Source organism: Trichosurus vulpecula, chromosome 6 (assembly GCF_011100635.1).
Source record: "Trichosurus vulpecula isolate mTriVul1 chromosome 6, mTriVul1.pri, whole genome shotgun sequence".
NCBI lineage: Eukaryota > Metazoa > Chordata > Mammalia > Diprotodontia > Phalangeridae > Trichosurus > Trichosurus vulpecula.
In genome coordinates this window covers 161,450,392-161,474,820 of record NC_050578.1, presented here as the reverse complement: position 1 = coordinate 161,474,820, position 24,429 = coordinate 161,450,392, and the positions used below count along the sequence as shown (strand labels likewise).

Genomic DNA, 24,429 nt, shown 5'->3' with positions numbered 1-24,429 from the left:
TAACTGAGTCCTCGCTGTGCCAAGGCAATGCTTTTACAACTCTGTAATCTATTCATTGTCCCATTCACCATAGTGGCTTTTCCAAAATGTTTTTATCCTTCCTGCAACTTCCTGTGGCATCCTTCACCCATCCCGACTGTTCTTTCTGTCTGAAGCATCTTTGCACTCCAGTTCTTCCTCCACTTAGATGGCAAAATGAGCTTTCTGAGGTCTGATCATGTCATTCCCTTACACCTTTCGCAAGTTATCCTCTTCCTACATTTCAAATCTTCCCACAACTTTACTCCCCTTCGTGAACCCTGTGATTACAATTCAGCTACATTGGCCTTCTTGCTTTTTCTCATACCTCACTTGACACCTTTTCGTAAGCTGTCCCCCATGTCTGGGATTCACTCACTTCACGTCTCCTCTTCCTGGACTATCTGGCTTCCTTTAAGACCCGACTGAAATCCAGCTTTCAAAAAGAAGGCCTTACTATCTCTTTCAACCAATGATATATTGTCTTCCCTCAGGAATAATTTCAATTTTACCATGTGTATTTCTTGCAAATTATCTCTCCAATTAAAATGCGAGGTCCTCAAGGGCAAGTGCTGTTTTTGCTTTTCTTTATATCCCCAGTTCTTAGCACAGTTCCTAGGACAGAGTAAGTATTTAATAAATTGCTGTTGACTTGATTTAATGTTTCAGACTGCATGAGTTAACCTCTTTCTTTTAAGGAACACTTATCTAAGTATGTTAAATTCATCTGCACATAACAAGAGGAAGTGAGACATAGTGAAGGGTTTCCTTAGAATGAATAAGATCTGTGTTCATGTTTTGCACCTAGATTTTACTCTCAACTATGAACAATTACTTAAATTCCAAAGGAACCCCAATAATTCTCTGATACCACAAACTCTAAAAGATTTTCCAATATACATCCATAGAATGGTTTTTCATAATGGGAATTCTGTAGACCAATGAAATTATGAATCTAGATTTTTGCAAATGTGTCCAAACATAATAAAATTTTGTATTTTTGTTTAAATAAGTTATATCATTGATTCTTTGGAATTACTTTTCCAGAAACTGGAAAAATTGATAGCTGTCATCACTGCAAGCACCCAAGTTCCATCAAGTTGGGAGTTTATGATTAACACATGAGGCAGGTTTAATATTCTTTGTTCCAATCCAATTCCATAAAAATTTAAGTCCATACCTGATGGCAGACACTGTTTTAAGTACTGGGGATATAATTAACAAAAAGAAAGAAAGTCTCTGTTTTCAAAAAGCTTACAGTCTAGTGGGGTAAGACAACACACAAAAGGAGGCAGAAAAGTAGGGGATAGGGATTCCAGAGGGTACCTGGTTTGGGGGCATCTTGTTTCTTGAAGTTGAAACTAGGTAGAACAGCAGATAAAATTGATTATCCCCCCTTCTAAAATCTCACCCTTAGCTCTCAGTCCAAGATTCTTTGCAGCTTTTAAACATTACAGTCACAATCTATCCTTGAGAAATTTATAGACATGTATATTTATTACAATATTCATGGATATTGCTATAGTAAATAGTCATGAGAGAAGGATAAATGTAGTTGCTAAAAATTTTTGTTTGTTTGAACTGAGGTTACATCTTCTTAAGCAAGGCTTAGAATTGTTTTTACATCTAAATGATGACAAGCAGAACTTCCAATATGAAATTTGTATAGATAAGGTTGGGCAGCAAATTCTGTATGAATGAATTGTATCTTTTTGAAGAAAGCCTTTGGTAAATCAGTTTTCAAACTATAATAAGTTGTAATAGAAAGGGGTGGATTATAATTAAGAATTAATGACTAAGGAAGATGCACATTTTTCATATGAAATTTGGCAGACAAATCTTCACCATTACACAAGCAACTTAAAGTTTGGGTCTATAGTATGTACAGTGCATGGTATTGTTTTGTCCAATTCATTTTCCCTAAAGAAGGTGAAAAAGGTAAGAAAAGGTAGGAACCAGATATATGGCTACGTAAAAACTTCGGGTAAGTGGTATGGATTTTATGGACAGCCAAAACCTATAATTCTAAATAAGAATTTCTAACAGGTAGTAAAGCAGGACATCAAAGTCTGGAAAATATCCCTAGACTCAACAGCAACAAATGTTTAGACATCAAGTTGAGATAAAGGTAAAAGTAAGTACACAAACAGTGTTTATAGAAAGCCAAATAAGAGAATAATATCAGTATGCTGACAAGCCATTTTTCATTTGGCCTGAGAAACAATAGATTCTTGTACTATCATCAAAACAATTTTTTTAAAGATAAGGATTTAAAATAAATAAATGGTATTGAAACAGTTATAATCCAATAGTTTAATCAAAATATTCTTTTAATAAAGGACTTACCATATCTGTGTCTGAGACAGGTCCAAAACTGGTCACATAGATATTAGTGAAGACTTCAGTAATGCTGTCTGATTTAGTGAAAAAAGAATGGTTTAATATTAATAATAAAACTGTAAAGGCAGAGTATAAGGGCATATTTAAGTATGATTTGTTTAGAAAAAAATTGTGTCATGGTAGTCATATTTATATCAATTTTATACACACATATATGTATATTCATATACACATATAACAAATTCCTTCTTTACTTTCATAAGCAACGAGCCCATAAAAATAACCATTCTGGTTGGATTTCTAATAGGAGGCTATCTGAATTCTAAATATAAAATGTTTTTATAGCAGCTCTATTACACTCTGTTGCAGATCACAGCTATTAAGTGCAGTCTGTTTCAAGTCTGTTTCTCCATAATAAATAGCTTCTTCAGAAACCATCCTAAGAAAACAAGCTTACAATAAAATCACCAACAATGCTAAAAATAAAGCATGCTTATTGTTCAAAAGTGTGGATATTTGATCTTTAGATTAGAAACTATTTCAAGCTGATATATTTTCTCATGATAGGGACCTAGCTTTGTAAGTTAAAATTAAGTATTTTTCCTCCTTGATGCCTAAAAATGGACTATTAATCATTATAAACAAATATGATTCATTCTACTAGGAAGAGATTTGTTATTCAGTTATATGCCATACACAAAAGCAAACAATTCATACTAATTGGAGAAAATTTCTTCTATGATAAACTGTTCTTTGAGCAAAAAGGCATTTTGAAAATTGAATTCTTAAAATCTTTAACTGATCGCTGAGATGTCTTTGAAAAGGTCTCTCAAGTTCTGCACAGCATTCCTGTGCTGACTCTTAGAAGGAGTCAAATAAATGAAGGCAAATTAAAGTCCTATTGGCAATTTAAGTTTCAGAGTTTTTTTTGGGGGGGAGGAGTATCTTTTCTTGGATTTTTCTCCAATTCTCATATATCTCCTATATTTTAAAAGAATGTACAGCATTCCTAAAGGTGACCCTAATAGGCCCATCATGAACTTGTCTATGGTCAAGGTCAAAATACTTCACTGAGGGAAGTAGATAATAATTTCTATTTTGTTTTGTTTTGTTTTTTGATATCTGACAGCAAGGACAGAAATGTTTATGTGAACAACTAGATGATTTCAATGCCTAGCACAATGCTTTCTTAGGGCATTTCAGTTAAAATTATTTTTATTTTTAAAAATTTCAAAGGAGTTTTTCCAATGAAAAAGAGATATGATCACAGATGCATAACTTAAAACAGTCATTTTTTATGTTTGAAAACTTTACAAAACTTTTTGAGATTCAAGAAAGGTAACTTAGAGGTACTAACTTGGCCTTATATGGCTTCAAATCTCCCATACCACCTGGCACATTGTCTTAAGCTCAATAAATATGTGTTGAATGAAAGAATCAATCTTGAAGCGTAGTATAAACACAACCCAGTGAATCTAATAGCCAAAAAAGGAGGCCAACAAAATGTTAAGCATCATCATAGGAATATCAGATATTAGGAACAAAATGCAAGTCAACATGAGAAGTACTGGAAATAAAAGGGATAAAAAATATTGTATTCTTCCAAAAATAAACCAAAACATCTTGGTACATTAACACGTAGAAATGTATGCAATGCTCTTGTCATATGTCTGAAGTTTCAGAAAAGTTTAACAAATGACTAACATGAAAACGGTAGTTTCCACATGAGGTAAAACTAAAATGATTTGTATGATTCAACATAGCATTAAAACCATGATGGGCTATTACCAAATTTGTGGAGGGTGTAAAGGGTAGTGATAGAGTGAACAGGGGCTTGGTCATTACAACTAGAATCACAGATTTGAGACTTGAAAGGGACTTTGGACTTTATCTAACTCTACCTCTTCTCTTCACAAATGAAGAAACTGAGATTTAAAATGTTCTTGAGATATGCCTAAAATCATATAGCTCAATTAGTGGCAGCTTTTAGAAAGAACCTAGGGTTTTTTTTTCTCAACACAATTCTCTTTCGACTATATGTCAAATATTATATATGTAGGAATTGATGCAATATTTTAAAGTAATTACTATGTGTCATGCATTGTGCCAAGTGCTAAAGATTTAAATACAAAAAAAGAATACCTGTACTTGAAAAATTACATTCTAATGTAGAAAACAAAACAAGTAAGGGAGTGGTGGCCAGGACCATTACAGCAAGTGTTATATAATCTTAAAGTGTTATATAAATGTGAATTATATTAATGATCAAATAACAGGTATCTGTTCCAGAAGGCCTATGTTTAGGAAACTAAGAGCTGTTGTTACTTACTTTAACCTTCCATGGATAACTTTTCCAAATAGTTAGATAGACAGATAGATAGGCAGATAGATATAGATATATAGGTAAATAAATATATAGATATAGATAGATATAGAAACATCTATATCTATATATATAGACAGATATATAGATAGAGATAGATACCTACATCGATTTCTGTCCATCTATCTGTCTGTCTATCTATTTATGTCACCTGTACTACTCATTCCTTCTAAAACAGTCCTTCCTATCACTGTCTAGGAGCACCCACCCATATCTTCAAACCTGACACACCTACTGCAGCTCCAGTATAACCCATTACTTGCCAACCTCTCACCCTTCAACCCCTCCTGTGATAAAGTGCCACCTTCCCACACCCCTAGTCTGACACTCCATCAGGTAAGGGAAAAATGTATTCCTGGCATCTCATAATAGGAATATAGAATTAATTTCCCCAAAGAAACATCCTAAGTAGTGATTAGGTTCAGGAGTACTGTAATTTAAGTATATTATATGTTATAAAAGTCAACTGTGGAACAGCAGATACAGAACTGGCCTTGGAGTCAGGACAACCAGGGTTCAAGGCTTATCTCTATTGTGCACTGGCTGTGTTACCCATGCAATTTAACACTGAAGGACCCCAGACAACCAACTCATTATCTGCAAAACACTCACCAATCTATCACGATAGAGGAAATTTACTCAAAGGGAGTTCTCTGAACTGATGAAGTCACAGGTCTGGACAATAAAAATGGGGTAAGTAAGAATAATAGATTGGTAAGCTAGCCTGAGAATGTAGCCAGGTAATATTGTATTAATGTGATTTAAAAGAAAAAACTTCAAATTGCTGCCAGTTGACATAAAAATTAGCTTTTAAAATATAATTCATTCTTAAATTGAGGAATGACTAAAAAATATCTGTTTAAAATATTTAAATATGTTTTGCTTAGAGAAATAAGGTTGGAAAAAATAGCTCTGAAGTTATTTTATATTTCCTACTCAGTTGCCCATCCCTAGAAAATGCTGATAAAGTTATTAATGGTTTCCCTACACCCCTATTTTGTAGTAAATAAGTCATTTATAGAAATTTGAGTCACAGAGGCCAAAAGAAGTAGAGAGCAGTGGAAATACTATGAGAACGTAAATAAATGTAATTGAAACATACACATTCTCTCTTACAGGAATGCACACTCACAGTAACCAATACCTTTATATTGGTTAAGTCAAGGGGTTACAAATATTAAGAGCTACAGGAGAAAGACAGAGCCTCAAGAAGCTTGGTAACCAATAGAGAAAGAGGAGAATTTGAATTTCTCATATCCTATCTCGTAATAATACCTAGTAGATATCTCAGTAAATAATGTCCTTCAGAACTGGTACTCACATTTTTTCCCCATTTTGATATCTCAGAAAGTTATTTTCATGTAGAGCCTTGCACATGATAGTTAATAATAATAGCCATAATACTGAGACCTTGTTTATATAACACTTAAATGTTTTCAAGCTGCTTTGTGTACATCTCCTCAATAAATGTATGTTTAGTCATATTACATTGGTGATATTTTTCCAAATATCTAGTTGCTCACTTAAATTGCCTTTATTCAAAGAAGATCTGAGATTTGAAATATAGAAGCACCAGGGGAAATGGCATGTATAAAGTAGAAATATGATATATATATATATATGCATATATGTGTATATATACATATATATATGTATTTGGTAATTTGAATAAAAACAGCAGAGAGAGGATTCTGGGAAGATGGAAGAATAGGTCAGAAAATTTGAAGCTGTCAAGATTTTTCCCTCCAAGAGATAAAATAACACCTTAGGGTGAACAAAGTGTGGGTAAAAATAAATAATAATAGGGGCATGACAGGGGTCTTTCTGGGACAATTTGAGATGATCAGAAGAAAAATCCCAGAACAAGGTTTGGTCCCTGTGAAGAGTAAACACCTTCAGGCCAGGGTCTAGTTTAACAACAAGTGGCAAGGCTTAGGATTAGTTGATTTGGGAGGCTGCCTTAGCCCCAGCCATGGGAACAGTCCCCTCCTCCCTCATAGTGAAGTGAGTTGGATATCTGAGGTGGGAAGATTGAAGGAACCTTTGCTGACAAGGAATGCTTGGCCCAGCTGTGCTGTGAAGAGATGCAGGGCAAGAAGGAAAGAATACATGTCCACTGAGTGCAGAAGCAGTGGGGCAGAAAGCGCCTGGCTATAGGCATTTGTAGGAGGTTAGAGGTTTGACTTTGGTTGCAAACTAGAAGGGAGAACTGTAAATTTGGGGCAAGAAGCACCATCCCCCATACCCCAGAGCTAGAGGTGATTACAAAAATTAAGCTATTACCACTAAAAATGCACAGGGAAAGGAGAAAGAACCCAACCATAGGAAGCTGTTATGGGAACAGAGAAGACTGCGGTTCATCTTCATAGGAGGATATTGAAGAAACCCCTTTCTATCCTAAAGAGTAATGTCAAATGGTCACCTGCCCAAAAAGAGTTCATAAAATATCTTTAAAAAGACTTTAAAAATCAAATGACAGAGATGGAGGAAAAACTAAAAAAAAAATAGATAAATAAGAATAATCCAAGAAAAAATAACATTACAAAAGTAAAGTCAACCAATTACAAAAGGAGATCCAGAATCTTAAGGAAGAAAATGATATTTTGAAAATTGGAATTGGGCTAGATGAAGCCAGCAAAACTAGGAGATCAAGAAATAATTAAACAAAATCTGAATAATAAAAAAATAGAAAAGAAAGTGAAACCTTAGAAAAACAACAGATCCAGAGAATAGATCAAGAAGAGAAAATATAAAACCAATCAGACTACCTGAAAGCTATGATAAGAAAAAGAATCTTGATACAATAATACAAAAAATAATTAAAGAAAATTGTCCTGAAGCATTAGAATAAGGTGGGGGGAGTCGAAATAGAAAAAAAATCCCTCAAAACGACTTAAAAGAGATCCTATGAGGAAAATATAGTTAAATTCCAAAACCCTGTAATAGTAATTAAGGTGGGACTTTTTTGCTGTTGACATTTAATGATTCTGACCTTTGTTTGAATGGGGCAGATAAAGTGGGATGTTTTTTGTATTTTTCAGCTCTGAGACAATTGGGAGCCATTGATTTGTATCTGATTTGATATTGGGGGTGGGGAACTTCTCCACTCCCAGCCTGGGTGAGGTCGCGGCCCTGAACAGGGTATATAAGCACATAGGTTAGCGTTCTCACTGGGAGCTCTGAGCCACAGCAGGAGTGGCACATGAGTCTGGGCCAGCTGTTGTAATGAGCTCCCTGGCTGTTGATAACTACGAACTGTATTTGGTCTGTAATTCAGGGTACTAGCTTTTTTCCCTGAACTAGGTGGATGTTATTTGTATGTTGTATTAAAGTAAGATTGTTAACCCCTTAACATTGATTAGTAAAGCAGGTCAAAAGGACCTGTGTTGGCAGCTTTCTGGGTGCTGGTTGTTGGTGGATCTTACACCCCCATAGAAGCTGCTAGCTGGATTGTTGAAACAAACCCTCAGCTCAAGGATAAAATATTAAAACCAACAAAAATAAAACAATTTAAATATGATGGAGCCACAATTAGAATCATACAAGACCTAGCAGTGGAGATATTAAAGGACCACAGTTCTTGGAACACTACGTATTGAAGAGCAAAAGAACTAGGGCTCCATCTGAAAATATCATACCCAGCAAAGTTAAGCATAATCCTGAATGAAAAAAAAATGGACATCTGATCAACTGTCACACTTTCAAGACTTTGTATAAAAAAAAAATTTAAAAAAAAAGAAACCTGAACTTAATAGAAGATTTGACGTACACAAGCCAAGAGAAATACAAGGACATAAGGTACCAAAGACTGTTTATAAGGGATTCAATAAGGACAGACCATTTACTTTTTATATTAAGTAAAATGTAAAACATATGTGTAAGATTCCTAATAATAATTGGGTAGCTCATAGTAAAGATTGGGGTAAACCTGAGTATGATATAAATTTAAATTTTAATATCAAAATTCATCTGGAAGAACAGAAGTTCCAGAATATAAAGGGAATTAATGAAAAGAAATGCTAGGGAAGGTAGCCTAGCCATACCAAATCTTAAATTTTATTATAAAGCAGCTATCATCAAAACTGCTTCACACTGGCTAAGAAATAGAAGGGCAGATCAGTGGAAGAGGTTAGGTACACAAGACACAGTAGTCAATGATTATTGCAATCTACTGTTTTATAAAACCAAAGAACCCAGCTTCTGGGATAAGAACTCACTGTCTGACAAAAACTGCTGCCAAAACTGAAAAATAGTATGACAGAAACTGGGCATAGACCAATATCTGACACTGTATACCAGAATAAAGTCCAAATGTGTACATGATGGAGGTATAAAGCCTGATACTATAACCAAATAACGGGAGCAAGGAGTAGTTTATCTGTTAGATTTAGGGAGACTGGAGGAATTTATGACCAGACAAGTGATAAAGAACATTATGAAATGCAAAATGGATAATTTTGATTACATTAAATTAAAAAGTTTTTGCACAAATAAAGCCAATGTAACCAAGATTGGGAGAGAAGCAGAACACTGGGAAATATTTTTTTTTTTTTGCAGGGGGGAAGGCAGGGCAATTGGGTTAAGTGACTTGCCCAAGGTCACACAGCTAGTAAATGTGTCAAGTGTCTGAGGTCAGGTTTGAACTCAGGTCCTCCTGACTCCAGAGCCAGTGCTGTACTCACTGAACCACCTAGCTGCCCCTGGGAAAGAATTTTTACAATTAGTGTCTCCAATAAAGGCCTCATTCCTAAAATACATTGAGAACTGAGTCAAATTTATAAGAAAATGTCGTTCCCAAATTGATAAATGATCAAAGGATATGAACAAGCAGTTTTCAGAGAAACAAATTAAACTATCTATAGTCATATGAAGAAATGCTCTAAATCACTGTTGATTAGAAAGTTGCAAATCAAAACAACTCTGAGGTATCACATCTCTCCTGTCAGATTGGTTAACATGACAAAACAGGAAAATGATAATTGCTGGAGAATATGTGGAAAAGTTGAAACACTAATTCATTGCTGATGGAGCTGTGAACTGATCCAACCTTTCTGGAAAGCAATTTAGAACCAAGCCCAAAATGCTATAAAATGTGCAAGCCCTTTTATGCAGCTATACTGCTTCTAGATCCATATCCCAGAGATCATAAAAATGGGAAATGATCCACATGTGCAAAAATATTCATAGCAGCTCTTTTTGTGGTGGCCAAGAACTAGAAACTGAGGGGATGACCATCAATTCAGAAATGGCTTGTAGCAATAATACTGCTAGCAGCTGCTGTGGAGGTGTAAGACCAAAAATACCAGCACACAGGAGGGCTGCTAGCATAGGTTCTTTGATCTGCTTTTCTAAGGAAAGCAATTTTAAGGGGTTTACAATCTCACTTTAATGAAATATACATATATCATTCACTTAATTCAGGGGAAAAAGCCAGCACCCTGAACTTCAGACAAATATAAACAGAAATTACAAGCATACATTAAAACAGAACAAATAACGCAAACCAGTAGACAGGCTTCTAGCTGTCTGTCCAACATCTGGGTTTTGAAATCTTGGGGGCTTGAATACTTTGGCTACCCAGAGTCTCCTCACCAACACTCTTTCAATGAGTATGCCCCCAAAGGCAAAATGCGAACCTCAGATCTTACATATGCAAAGGGGATCACAACCATGGGACTCAAACTCACATGAACTAGGCCTTCCCTTGATATAAGCAAATTGTCAAAAACTCCTGATTCAATCAAAGATTCCTTAATGCTGAGAAGCACTTCCAAAACAAAGACAACAAAAAGTCCACTTTGCTCGCCATTACATTTTAAAGGCAAGACTCATCATAGTACTTGATTACTTCAGCATTCCAAAAGAGAAAACAGTGAAAAAGTCCCACCTTCATTACCATAACATGGCTGAGCAAGTTGTGGCATATGAATGTAATGGAATACTGTTGTGCTATAAGAAACGATTAGCAGGCTGACTTCAGGAAAGCCTAGAAAGACTTCTATGAACTGATACTAAGTGAAGTGAGCAGAACCAGGAGAACACTGCACACAGTAACAGCCATAGTGTGGGAGAATTGATTTTGATACACTTAGCCCTCCTCAGCAATGCAAAGACCTAAAACTTTTCCAAAAGGCTCATGATGGAAAATGTCATCCACATCCAGAGAAAGAACTATGGAATAGGCATGCCAAGCAAAGCAGACTCTTTTCTATTCTGTTTTGTATTTTTTTCTTTCTCATATTTTCTCCCATTCATTATAGTTCTTCTTAGCAACATGACTAATGTGCAAATGTGTTTAATAGGAATGTATGTGTAGAGCCCATATCAGATTCCATGCCATCTTAAGGAGGCAGGGTGAAAGGAGGGGGAGAAAGTTTAAAACTTATGGAAGTGAATGTTGAAAACTGAAAATAAATAAATGAAACATTTTAAAAAAGAATTGGTTGTGATAGTTGAATTAAGCTTGGCTGTGGGCTATTGAGATTCTATGCCTGAGCTTTGGGCTTCAATGAGTTCAGCTATTTTGAGGCAGTCAATACCTCCTCCTTTTGGAGCCATTCCAGAAATCTTTGGTTCCAGACTTTAACCTTTAACTCTATTCTGTATCAGTCTATTCTAGATCTGCACAACTTGGCAGTACGTAGGGGACAAAATTAAAATAGGCCAAACTTCTTCAGGTCTCGGATAGCTTAGACTAGAGAAAGACTGACAATGGTTGGTTGTCAAAGGTCATGCGACAAACAGGAGCATGCCTAATGGCAACCCTACATTTTTCCTAGGCCACCTGAAATCCTGTGGTAGGCCACAAGCATCTCACATGTTATGTGTTGTATAGGCCTGGCCTAATCACTAAATCCCAACTTCAGCATCATATCTCTAGGCCTTCTATGGTACCTGAGCTGGCTTAGTTCCCCCAATTTAGACATCTTCCTCAATTAATTACTTGTTCTGCAATCCCACTTCAGCATTTATCATGGCATCTTGGTGTTTGTTTCCAATGCCTAAGTCTCATCACCTTTTCTTTTTTTAATTCTTTCCTATTTTCTCACATTCCCAAAATGAAGGCATTTTCCAGTACTAATTTCTAATGGAAAAGCTAATGAAAAAATTCAGAAACTATGTAAAATTTCAGAAACAAACACAACAGAATAAATTAGAAATGCATAAAAGATAAAATTTCCAATTTATTGAGCCAATCTCTTTACATATATTCTCAAAGTTTAGCTTCACCCAATCAGTTTTCCTTTTGGGTGGAATAGCTTTCATGGTTATCTTTTACTCTAGGAAAGTCCTAGTCTGATATTGGTATTCATTCAGTCAGTCTGGTCAAATCCATTCACTTCTCAACTGAGCATGCTGGAAGTAGTCCATTTACCTTCATGCTAGTGTCATGAAATTTCTGATTGGTAGTAGCTAACTGGGGTAGCTAGGTGGCACACGGAGAGCTAAGTGGGGGAGTGGATAAAGTGGCAGGTCTGGAGTCAAGAAGACATTAGTTCAAATCTGGCATCAAACATTTAATAACTCTGTGAGCCTAAGAAAGTCATTTAACCCTGTTTACCTCTGTTTCCTTATCTGTAAACTGAGCTGGAAAAGGAAATGGCAAACCACTCCTGTATCTTTGCAAAAGAAAAACCCCAAATGGGGTGATATAGACACGACAACTCAACAACAACTAAGCAGTTAATAGGTGCTAAGCCCCTTTTATTCCTCACTCAAATATTTATATCTCCCCATTCCTTTAGTCTAATATGGGGGAATAGATGGGAGAAAAATTATTGCAGTTTTTTTCTCTCATCCCTCCAAAACAAACTGATTAAGTAACAGACACAGAATAATTAAATCTAACACACATTGTAACTAGAAATATAAAAATAAAAGGTTTTTTCCCTCATAACATCTGCAGGTAGAGGTAATTAAAATATGAAAAATTTTTAAAATGACATAACATAGATGTTTATTCAGAACAGGAAAGCAAAAGGAGATAGTATTGCCTTGCACATGTTATAAGTATATTAGGAAAGTAAGGCTTGGTCCTTTTGGAAAAGGGAAAAGTTAAATTTTGATTAAATTACTGATTTACTGCTCTGTTATATGGGAAGGGATTATTATTATGTTGTTTCTTGCAATCCTATTCTTGAGTACTGGAGCCATGGACAGATACTTCCCAGAATGGGGAATGATCACTTAATAAAGCAATCAATGGTTATTTATTTATTCATTCATTTACTTATTTTCTTTTTTTCACTTAACCTGTTATTTTTCCAGTTATATGTCAGGATAGCTTTCAACATTCCTTTTTTTCTCATTTAGTATTTTATTTTTTCCCCAGTTACGTGTAAAAATATTTTTAACATTTATTTTTAAAACTCTGAGTTCCAAATTGTCTTCCTTCCTCCCTCTCCAACCCCCACCCCCACCCCATTGAGAAGGCAAGCAATACAATATAGGTTATACATGTGCAGGCAACACCAAACATTTCAATAATAGTCATGTTGTGAAAGAAAACATAGAGCAAAAGAAAAAACCCTCAAGAAAAATAAAGTAATAAAAGTGTGCTTCAATCTACATTTAGACATGATCAGTTATTTCTCTATGTATGGATAGCATTTTTCATCATAAAGCCTTCAGAGATGTCTTGCATCAGTGTAATACTAAAAATAGCAAAGTTGTTCATAGCTGATCATCTTACAATGTTGCCGGTACTTTGTGTACAGTATATTTCACTTTGCATCAGTTCATGCAAGTCTCTCCAAGCTTTTCTGAAATCGTCCTGCTCATCAAGTCCCATAGCACAATAGTATTCTATTACAATAATATACCACAAGTTATTCAGCCAAGGTGGTATGAACTAAGGAGAGTTGTTTACTGCTCTCCTGGCCTGTGGCCTGGTCTGTGAGTTACCACAAGCACTCTTCAGCCTTTTAATTGTGATGAGAGTCTCTGCTTGACTGTGGCCATACACTCTGGTGTGCTAGGGCTCTTCCTTGCCTTGGGACTGCCACCCAGGACTGCAATGCAGGTTCAAGTACAGCAAAGAGACCCCTGTAATATCCTTCTTAGTTCATACCACCTTGGCTGAATAACTTGTGGTATATTATTGTAATAGAATACTATTGTGCTATGGGACTTGATAAGCAGGACGATTTCATTGACACCATTACTGTCTGGGGCTGAGAGTTCCAGAAGTAGCTGATGGTGCTGTTGATTCAGTGGCTCCCAAGTTCTGCACCTGATTTCCTGGGGCCTGGTCTGCATTGTAAAAGCCTGTGCTGGACTGTGCTCCACTCTCACCCAAATGCAACAGACCTTCCCTGCTAACCTTCCAAGCTGTCTTGGGTTAGAAAATCATTTCGCTACATCTTTTTGTGGACTCTGCTGCTCTAAAATTTGTTTAGAGTCACGATTTAAAGGTATTTTGAGGGGTTTAGGGGAGAGCTCAGGTAAGTCCCTGCCTTTACTCAGCCATCTTGGTTCTGCTTTCAGCATTCATTTTTGTAAGATTTTGAGTTCCAAATTTTTCTCCTTCCCTCCCTTCCCTCTCCCCTCCCCAAGATAGCAAGAAGTTGGATATAGGTTACAAGTGTATAGTAAATTTTCTTGATAATTACTTATCTGAATTAACAGACTGGGTTTTACATCAGGACTGGTTAATGACAATGAAATTATTTGTCTGCAGGCCTCCTCCCTTCATTATATATTGCATTTCATTATGAGAAAGGCCTTGCCTATGATTATAGTATTTAATCGCTCTAACGACTCGTTAAGGTTGGTAACAAGAGTTACTATCTCCATTTTACAGAAGAGAAAACTGAAGTTGTGAAAGCTTATTTATCTTTCTCAACATTGTACAACTAATCTATGTTGGATCTGAGACTTGGATCCCAGTCAAGTGCCCTTTTCATTATGTCACTAGTCGATTAGTTATTAAGTAGAGACAATGTGAAAGCCATGCTACAAGATACAGGATTAAATACCTTATTAATGCACGGTCCCTATCGTCAAAGAATATATTAGTTACTTGGAAGCAGAGAGAATAAAAGAGGTAAACAACATGATAAAACTTGTTTTTATTTGTCTTTGATATGACCTAAGATTTCATTGGTGTAGAGAAGTCTCAGTGAGGACACTCCCTTAATCAATGCGGCTTGACATTGGTTCTGCAACCTAGAGTCTTTAAAAATTGTCTAGGTTATTGAGAGTAATGGCCATGGGACACACACCGAATTTAACTCCAGATCTTCCTGACTCTGATACCTTTACTCAACTCTTGTAATTTGATAAGTAGGTAAAAGTGATACAAAGGGTTAGGACAGAGGTGGGCAACCTGCAGCCTTGAAGCCACATGTGGCCTTATGTGGTCCTAAAGTGTGGCCCTTTGACTGAATCTAAACTTCACACAACAAATTCTCTTAATACAAGAGGATATGTGAAGTAGGTGTGGTAGGTGTGATCTGAGAAGACTTTTAGAGGAATTTCTCAACTGGACTTCAAAAAATTGATAGGATGTCAATCAATAGAAAATGGACTTAGATGTAGGAGCTAGTTTCAGCAACAGAGAATATATTCAATTTCTGTGGCTATGGGAAGTTATCTGTAACTTTTACAAGTCTCCTCATCAAATAAACAACCAGATGTCTGATCAAAATCAAATGAAACTTTGGTATCCATATTTCATTGTAATTCCCAGCTTCCTATCTGCCTTTATTTCTACCTCTATATCTGCCAGTGCCTAGCATAGTTCTTTGGACATATTAGTCATTTGATAAATGCTTGAAGCATTAAATCACTATAGCTGTTCTCACATGTAAAGTGATTCTAGAGGTTGAATTAGTTGGTTAATAAGATCTGTTAGAGTACTAGGTCTTTGATTCTTGACTAACAAATACCAGCAACTCTGTGGAATGTTCAGGTAACAAAATGGTAGCAAGCAAGCTTAGTAAGAGTAGTCAGAGGAGAAGCTGGGGGTAAAAAGGTCCTGCAAGATAATACCAAAAGCTGGCCCCTATTCTTCCTTGTCAAATACAGCTGGACAATGTTCTGGAGAGCACCCTTACCAAATCCATCATGAAAAACCTACAGAAAGTGAAAAGAAATAATAGTAATCCACAACGTCTCAATGAAACTTAATTGACCATCTTGTATTTTGGACGGGCTCAGGCCTGAAAAAGCAGAGACCTTGGGATCATCTGTAGCCCCTTTTGATCACCATTCTTATAAATACTTCAGCCAACTCTAGAGTCCAAGATGGTACAAGGAAATGAGGTCCCAGAGATGAACTGAATTGTTCAAATTTACATAATTTGTAAGTAGCAGAATTGGGTTTATAAACTACTTCTCTCTCCCAAATCTGGCACTTTCTCTACTATACAGAAAGGCCTTATGTGTATTAATTACATAACAATGTATAGTATGGTGATCTGTGTTTGGAGCTTATCTAATTATCTGGCTATAAGTCCTGGGAAGGCAGGTACCATTTGTTGTCTTACAACTTTCCTAACATCTAGGGTGGTGCTCATTGCAAGGTAATCCTTTACTGACATGTTTGTTGTATGAATGAGAAGAACCCTGAAGCTGAGATTATATAATGTTTATCTTTTTCAAATATGTGAAAAATTTGGGATTTTATTGCTTTATTGCAACTATATTTGACCTAGGAGATATTCTCTAAAGGATTCCTTAAAGTATATAGGAGTTAGTGATTTGCCCAGAATCACAAGACTAGCAAGTGTCAGAGGCAAGGTCTTACTGACTCTACACTCAGCACTCTACCCATATTAACTCTGGCCATATTGACTCTTGAAATGCAGATTTTGTTGTATTGTCATATTAGGATGTTGTCCAGTTTTACATAAGATGATTATGCAAGAAAACACAGGCAAAATGTTAAGGTAAAATTCCAAACATAGCATGTCAATGTCCAACAGATATAGCATCACTAGATCAGTGCCTGCCATAATGTCAGCACAATTTTGCTGGGACAGTCAGATCTCAAAAATGGATGATTTTAGAATCCTGATGATCATTTCCTATGGTGAGTTTAGTAGGGTAAACTGTGTTATGTTATACAGATTTTGTTGAAGAAAAACAAAATCTATAAAGAAGCTAACAATTTACTGAGGCATTCACTACTAAAACCCATTCAAGATGGTTGCACCTATTACCAGATTAATTCATTATCTGACTCTAGACAAGAGACAGTTATCAAGAGAGAACAACACAATTTGGGCAGTATGCCATAAGCAAAGGTCTAAAGTTATGCTTTTAGGCACTCCTCTGGCTTCACTACTAGGCACGTAAGTAGAAAGAATATTACATATGATTAGTAGATCTGAACTTAAATGCCAATTCTGCCATCCTAGACCTAGAAAATATATTTGTTGAGTGGAGACTTAAAAACTAGGATCTCTGATTCTAAATCTAAGACTTTCCCTATTATACCATACTTTTTGCTCATATTTAACTTGTATTTATCACCTAATTGGGTCCATTATAGTTATCTTTGTATTCTACTGCCAGGGCTGCCTCAGACAGTATCACATATCTATATCATCTGTATTTCTATCTCTATTTTTATTTATATGTGTATATATTTGAATGAATGGTGTTTTGAATTAATATAAACACCATTCTACTACCATGTGGTACAGTGTTTCATATACACTGGATATTTGACAGATATTTGTTGAATCACTGAATACATGAATGAATATGTGAGTAAATGAATAGATGGATGGATAAAGGAATGAGTAGGAAATAAATTAATACTTATAACAAGATTTTATAAAAGAAAATGAGTCTTTAAAAAGTGAAGTGAATTTTTATGGTCCCATACCTAGTAAGGGGCAAATGTGTTATGTCAATCCAGATCTTTTAATCTAATATGCTTTACACTTCACTGAGTGGCTAAACTTCATGTACTGATTAGATCACTTCCAGTAGCCAGTGTTCAGATATATTATATAGTTTGCTAAAGTGCCCATACAGAATAGTTTCATTGCTGGTAACAATTGGCTTAGCAACTGTTAGACAACACTAAGCAAAGGGAAGTGTTCAGGGAAAGGAGTCTTGGAGTTGTTGTTTTTTTTTTTAAACTTCCATCATTACCTCTTTTTTTCCCCTTTAAAATATGAGGAAAGAGGATATCTGCGCCTGCGCAATCGGGAGCGGTCTTTTTTTGATGGCAGACAAGATGGCGGAAGTGGAGCAGAAGAAGAAGCGAACCTTCCGGAAGTTCACCTACCGCGGCGTGGACCTGGATCAGCTGCTGGACATGTCCTACGAACAGCTCATGCAGTTGTACAGCGCTCGGCAGCGTCGGCGACTCAACAGGAGTCTGCGGCGCAAACAGCATTCCCTCCTGAAGCGTCTGAGGAAGGCCAAGAAGGAGGCGCCCCCCATGGAAAAGCCAGAGGTAGTGAAGACACACCTTCGAGACATGATCATCCTGCCTGAGATGGTGGGAAGTATGGTGGGCGTCTATAACGGCAAGACCTTCAATCAGGTAGAAATTAAGCCTGAGATGATCGGCCACTACCTGGGTGAATTCTCTATCACCTACAAGCCTGTGAAACATGGCCAGCCGGGTATTGGAGCCACTCACTCCTCACGTTTCATCCCTCTCAAGTAACCCGGATCCTAACAATAAAAACACAAAGGTTCTTAGTGAAAGAAAAAAAATATGAGGAAAGAGAGTTCAACAGGATGAAAAGCTACTACACATGTGTAAATGTATGGAGGTAGAGGGGCAATAAGCAGACTGGCTTGGCTAGAAGAAAAAAAATGTTTGAAGGGAAGTAATATGAAATACACCTGGAAAGATATGTTTCAGGTAGATTATGAAGAAAATTAAATGCAAAGCTGAGGTGCTGACTTTCAGGAGGCAAGATGGCAGAATAAGCAGTAAATCACTGTACCTCTCCCGCACCCACCTCCAAACAACCATAAAATAGAGCCCCCAAATAAATCTTAGTGCATCAGAACCAGCAAAAGGATGGGGTGAAACAATTTTTTAGCCCAAGAAACTTGGAAGATCAGCAATAAAGGTGAATCTCACCCTGGTTGAAAGGGGAGTACAGTGCAAGACAGGCAGCCTCCCAGCAAGATAGCAGTAAGCCTCACCTCAGCAAACCTGTTGAAGATCCTGAGCCCCATGTAATGGAGAAGGCAAATGCCAACACCAGGACACCCACATGCCTTAGCATAACCAAGGAAACTAGACTCCAGCTCTGAGTACCACCCCTATGCTTTAGTGTAGCCCCACAAAAACAGGCACCCTCCAGCAGCCAGAGCTCCCTGATATGCAACACAGCCACAGGTAAACAGGTAGATGCTAATCCTACTTGTCCCTAAGCAAACAGGCAACAGCCAGGCCAACTAGCACTGGCCCCTCCACACTTTCATATAGCCCCAGGCAAACAGGCCAGACTGCTACGTCCTTCAATGTAGTCATGCAGAAGCGAAACATGGGCCTCAGCACAAAACAGACACCACTGCTAGGACCCCAGTTCAACACCAGGTAAGCTTCCAGACCCCTACGGCCTCCAGCAGCCCTAGTCAACTCCCACTGCACCTCCTCAGCACAGCACCAGACAAGAGGGTCCCAAGTGAGCCTCAGACAACATCAGCTCAGCACCAGGTAACCAGATCCTGTAGCCACTAGCACAAGAAGCTGGAGAGAGTGCCCCTTCCAGCATGGCAGCAAAACTCAAATATAAAAGAAAGGAAAAAGTCCCCCATTCCCCTCAAAAAAGATGAGCAAAAAACAACAGCAACCAAAAGAAAAGCCTCTATATATAAAGTTATTGTGGTGACAGGGAAGATCAAGACACAAATTCAGAAGAGGACAGCAATATCAAAACACCTAAGGGCAAAACCTCAAACAAAAATGGGAAGCAGTCTCAAGCCCAGAAAGAACTCATGGAAGAGCTCAAAAAGGAACTTAAAAATCTTATAAGAGAGGTAGAAGAAAAACGGGGAAAATAAATCAGATTAATGCAAGAGAATTAGGAAAAAAAGACTCCACAACTTGGAAAACTGCTTAAAAAGTAGAATTGGACAAATGGAAAAGGAAACACAAAACTCCAATGAAGAAAACAACTCCTTAATAAGTACAATTGGCCATATAGAAAAGAAAGTACAAAAGCTAATTGAAGAAAACAACATCTTAAAGGTGAGAATTGGGCAAGTGGAAGCTAATGATTCTATGAGATATCATGAAACAATCAAACAAATTCAATGGAATGGAAAAATGGAAGAAATTGTAAAATATCTCATGGGAATAACCACTAACCTAGAAAACTGATCTGGGAGAGACAATATCACAATCACTGGACTACTAAAAACCATAATCAAAAGGAGGACTTGGACAGCATCTTTCAAGAAATTATGAAGGAAAACTGCCCTGATGTCCTGGAACCAGAGGACAAAATATGCACTGAAGGTTTGCACCGGTCACCTCAGGAAAGAGATCCCAAAATAAAAACTCAAAGGAACATTATTGCCAAATTTCAGAACTTTCAGATCATGGGAAAAATAGTACAAGTGGCCAGAAAGAAACAATCCGAGTACCAGAGAGTCACCATCAAAATCACACGTGACCTTGTAGCTGCAACATTAACAGATCGGTGGTTATGGGACATGATATTCTGGAGGGCAAAGGATCTAGGACTGCAACCAAGAATCACTTACTCAGCAAAATTAAGCATAATACATAAAGGGGAAAATTATCATTCAATGAAATAGAAGATTTTCAAGCCTTCATAAGGAGAAACCAGAACAAAACTAAAAATTTGACCTCCAATATCAAGATCCAAGAGAATCATAAACAGGTAAAAAGGGAAAAGAAAAAAAAATAAGGAATTTAATCAAGCTAAACTGTGTACATCCCTACATGGGAGGGAAATAGAATGGAGGCAATTAAATACCGGGGCAGGGGGGAGATGGAAACTGACAGAAGGGAGGGGAGATCAGGGGAGGTGGTAGACAGAAGCAAAACACTGGAGACATGGGAAAGGGTGAGAGGAGAGATAGGACAAACAGGAGGAAGAATAGGATGGAAGGAAATACACAGTTAATGATTATAACTGTGGATGTGGATGGGATGAACTCTCACATAAAATGGAAGTAGAGAGCAGAGTGCATCAAAAGCCAGAATCCTAAAATATGCTGCTTAGAATAAACATACTTGAAGCAGAGAGACTCACACAGAGCAAAGGTGAGGGGCTGGAGAAGAATGTATTATGCTTTAGTGAAGTAAAGTAAAAGCAGGGATAGCAATCCTGATCTTAGACACAGTAAAAAGCAATAACAAACTTAATTAAAAGAGACAAGGAAGAAAACTACACCTTGCTAAAAAGTACCATAGACAATGAAACAATCAAATTATAAGAGCAAAGAATACGCTACTTGTCAGATCTATAGAGAGGGGAAGAATTCATGACCAAACAAGAAATAGAGAGTGTGGGGTCCCAACTGGGGAAAAGCCATAAAGTACAGTAATAAGTGAAAAAGCCATGAAAACTTAAACTCTGTGAAAGGTGGAAGCCTGAACATGGTGACATGCTAAATATCATAACTTTGGATACTGAATACTAAGCCCAAAAAAGCTATAAAAAGAATATCAAGACTGGTCCAACATCAACACATAAACTTCTGTTTGGGCATAACATTGACTTTATTCTCAAAGTCATTGCTAAGAAGAAAACAAAAAAAAATCCACCAATCAGTTAGTGATGCACTCTCTAGCTCCTCCTCCCTTTCTCTATTTTCTATAATTACCACGCAGATTTTTGGGGTTGTTAGCAAGGATCCACTGAACTGTTTGGCTGCCACCCCTAATTGAAGATTCCCCCTGTTTTATAAGTATTCATAATGACTGCTTAAAATACTGCCTATAATCAATCTGGAGATACTTAGTCTCTTTCTTTGGTATCAAAAGAACACTCCAAGGTTATTGGAGAGGTCCAGGGTTCATCAGCCAGGGAAATTCCTCACATTACACAGAGAATTACAAAATATAGAGTAGATAATTTTGATCATATTAAATTGAAAAGTTTCTGTACAAAGAAAACCAATGCAACCAAGACTAGAAGGAAAAGAGAAAGCTGGGAAATAATCTTCACAGCAAGCATCTATGATAAAGGCCTAATTTCTCAAATATATAGAGAACTGAGTCAAATTTAGGAGAATACAAACCATTCCCCAATTGATAAATAATCAAAGGATATGAACAGGCAGTTTTCAGATGAAAAAATCAAAGTTCTCTATAGGCATCTGAAGAATTTTCTAAATCTCTTTTGTTTAGAGAAATGCAAATTAAAACAACTCTGAAATACTACCTCATACCAATTGAATTGTCTAATATGACAAAAAAGGAAAATGATAAATGATGGAGAAAATGTGGGAAAATTGTGACACCAATGAATTGTTGGTGGAGTTGAGGACTGATCCAACCATTCTGGAGAGCAATTTGGAAGCATGTCCATAGGGCAAACAAACTGTGCATACCTTTTGATCCAGGAATCCCACTACTAGGTCTATGTCACAAAGGGATCATAGAAAAGAATAAGATCTACATGTGCAAAAGTATTCATAGCAACATTTTTTGTGGTGGCAAAATATTGGAAATTGAGAGAATGCCAATCATTTGGGGAATGGCTGAACAATCTGTGGTATACAAATGTCATGGAATACTATTGTGCAATAAGGAATGATGAATTGGCAGATTTCAGAAAAACAACATGGAAAGACTTGTATGAATTGATGCAAAGGAAAATGAGCAGAACTAGGAAAACACTGGGTATAGCATTGGCAATATTGTGTGATGATGAACTATGAGTGACTCAGCTCTTCTCAGCAACATAATGATCCAAGTTCAAAGGACTCAAGAAGGAAAATGCTATCTATATGCAGATAAAGAACTGAGGGACTTGAATGCAGATTGAAGCATACTTTTTGCACTTACTTTATTCTTCTTCATGTCCTTTTTTTCTTTTGATCTGTTTCTTCTTTCACAATGGTGACTAATATGGAAATATTTCACATGATAGCACATGTATGACCTATATCAAATTGCCTACCATCTTAGGAAGAGGGGAGAGAAGAGAGAGACAGAAATTTAAAACTCAAAATCTTGTAAAAATGATTGCTAAAAATTGTCTTGATGTAAAAGAAAATATAAAATACTATTAACAAAAATAAACAAAAAAAACAAAAATAAAATACTATTAACAAAAAACTGGAAAACAAATAGAATTGGCCAAATGGAAAAAAAAATTACAAAAGATCTCTGAAGAAAGTAATTCCTTAAAAAGCATGATTAGGCAAGTGGAAGCTAATAACTCAATGAGACACCAAGGAATAATAAAAACAATGTCAAGAGAATGAAAAAGGGTGGGGGGATGTGGATTATATCATTGAAAAATGGTTGACTTGAAAAATAGAACAGGGTGAGATAAATTAAGAATTATTGGAATAGCTGAAATCCAGATTTTTTTAAAAAGTCTAGACATCATATTTCAAGAAAGTATCAAGGAAAACTGCCCCAGCATCCTAGAACTACATGGCAAATGAGAAATTGAAAGAATCCACTGATCATCACATGAAAGAGATACTGAAAGGAAAACTCAAAGGAATATTATGGTCAAATTCAAGCTCTTCCAGGTCGAAGAGAAAATATTTCAAGCAGAAAGAAAGAAAGCATTCAAATACCATGTATCCACAGTTAGGATCATGCAAGATTTAGCAACTAACATATTAAAGAAGTAAAGGGTTTCTAATATGATATTCTGGGTGGATCCAAGATGGCAGCTGGAAGGCAGAGACTTGCTTAAGCTCTCCCCCAAATCCCTCCAAACACCTATAAAAAATGGCTCTGAACAAATTCTAGAGCTGCAGAACCCATGAAATAGCAAAGGGAAGCAGATCTCCAGCCCAGGAGAGCCTAGATGGTTGCTGGGAAGGGTCTATTGCATGGTGCTGGAAGTGAAGCACAGCCCAGCAAGGGCTGCACCAGGACAGACCAGACTGGGAGTCAGCCTGGAGCAGGCCTTAGGGCCATGAATCATTGAGCTGTGGCAGTTACCAGACTTCTCAACCCAAAAATGCCAAAGACCACAGAGCAAGTTAGTGGGAAAACTGCTAGATTGGGTTAGAAAGCATTCTGGCCCCAACCCTGGTGGTGGTGGAAGTGGTGCAGTGGTGGTGACAGCAGCAGCAGGAAGCTCCTGTGGCTGCTTCCAGAGCTCCAGCATCAGCTGCTTCCAGAGTCCCTGGTTCACATGGTGGGAGGAATCAAGAAGCAGACCAGAGTAGGAGTGCAGGACTTGCTTTGCTCTGCTTGGATCTGGGTCACAGTCCTGGTTGGTGGTTCTTGGGGGAGGAGGAGCACTGCTGTGGCAGAGCTGGTGGTAACAGTGGAGTAGAAGTAGCTCTGAAAATGACTTATTCATACAAAAATATTTATAACTGCTCTTTTTCTGGTGGCAAAGATTTGGAAATTGAAGGGATGTACATCAATTTGGGAATGGCTTAATAAATTGTGGAATACTATTGTGCTATAAGAAATGATGAGCAGGATGCTTTCAGAAGACTTCTATGAATTGATACAAAGTGAAATGAGCAGAACCAGGAGAATAGTGCACACATGAACAACAATATTGTAAGGATAATCAATTGTGAAAGATATT

General features: G+C 37.0%; 2 protein-coding genes across 2 annotated transcripts in view; one reads left to right on the top strand and one right to left on the bottom strand.

Moving 5' to 3' along the window:
- Positions 1–24,429, bottom strand: part of GABRA2 (gamma-aminobutyric acid type A receptor subunit alpha2) — a 143,014-nt gene that overhangs the window by 65,305 nt on the left and 53,280 nt on the right. The window contains exon 4 of the mRNA XM_036763697.1: positions 2,365–2,432. Coding sequence (XP_036619592.1) covers positions 2,365–2,432 — 68 coding nt within the window. The remainder of the gene's footprint in view (positions 1–2,364; positions 2,433–24,429) is intronic.
- On the top strand, positions 17,905–18,412 carry LOC118853564 (40S ribosomal protein S15-like). Its single transcript, XM_036763698.1, has one exon. The coding sequence runs from the start codon at positions 17,922–17,924 to the stop codon at positions 18,369–18,371; it is 450 nt and encodes a 149-aa protein (XP_036619593.1). The 5' UTR covers positions 17,905–17,921; the 3' UTR covers positions 18,372–18,412.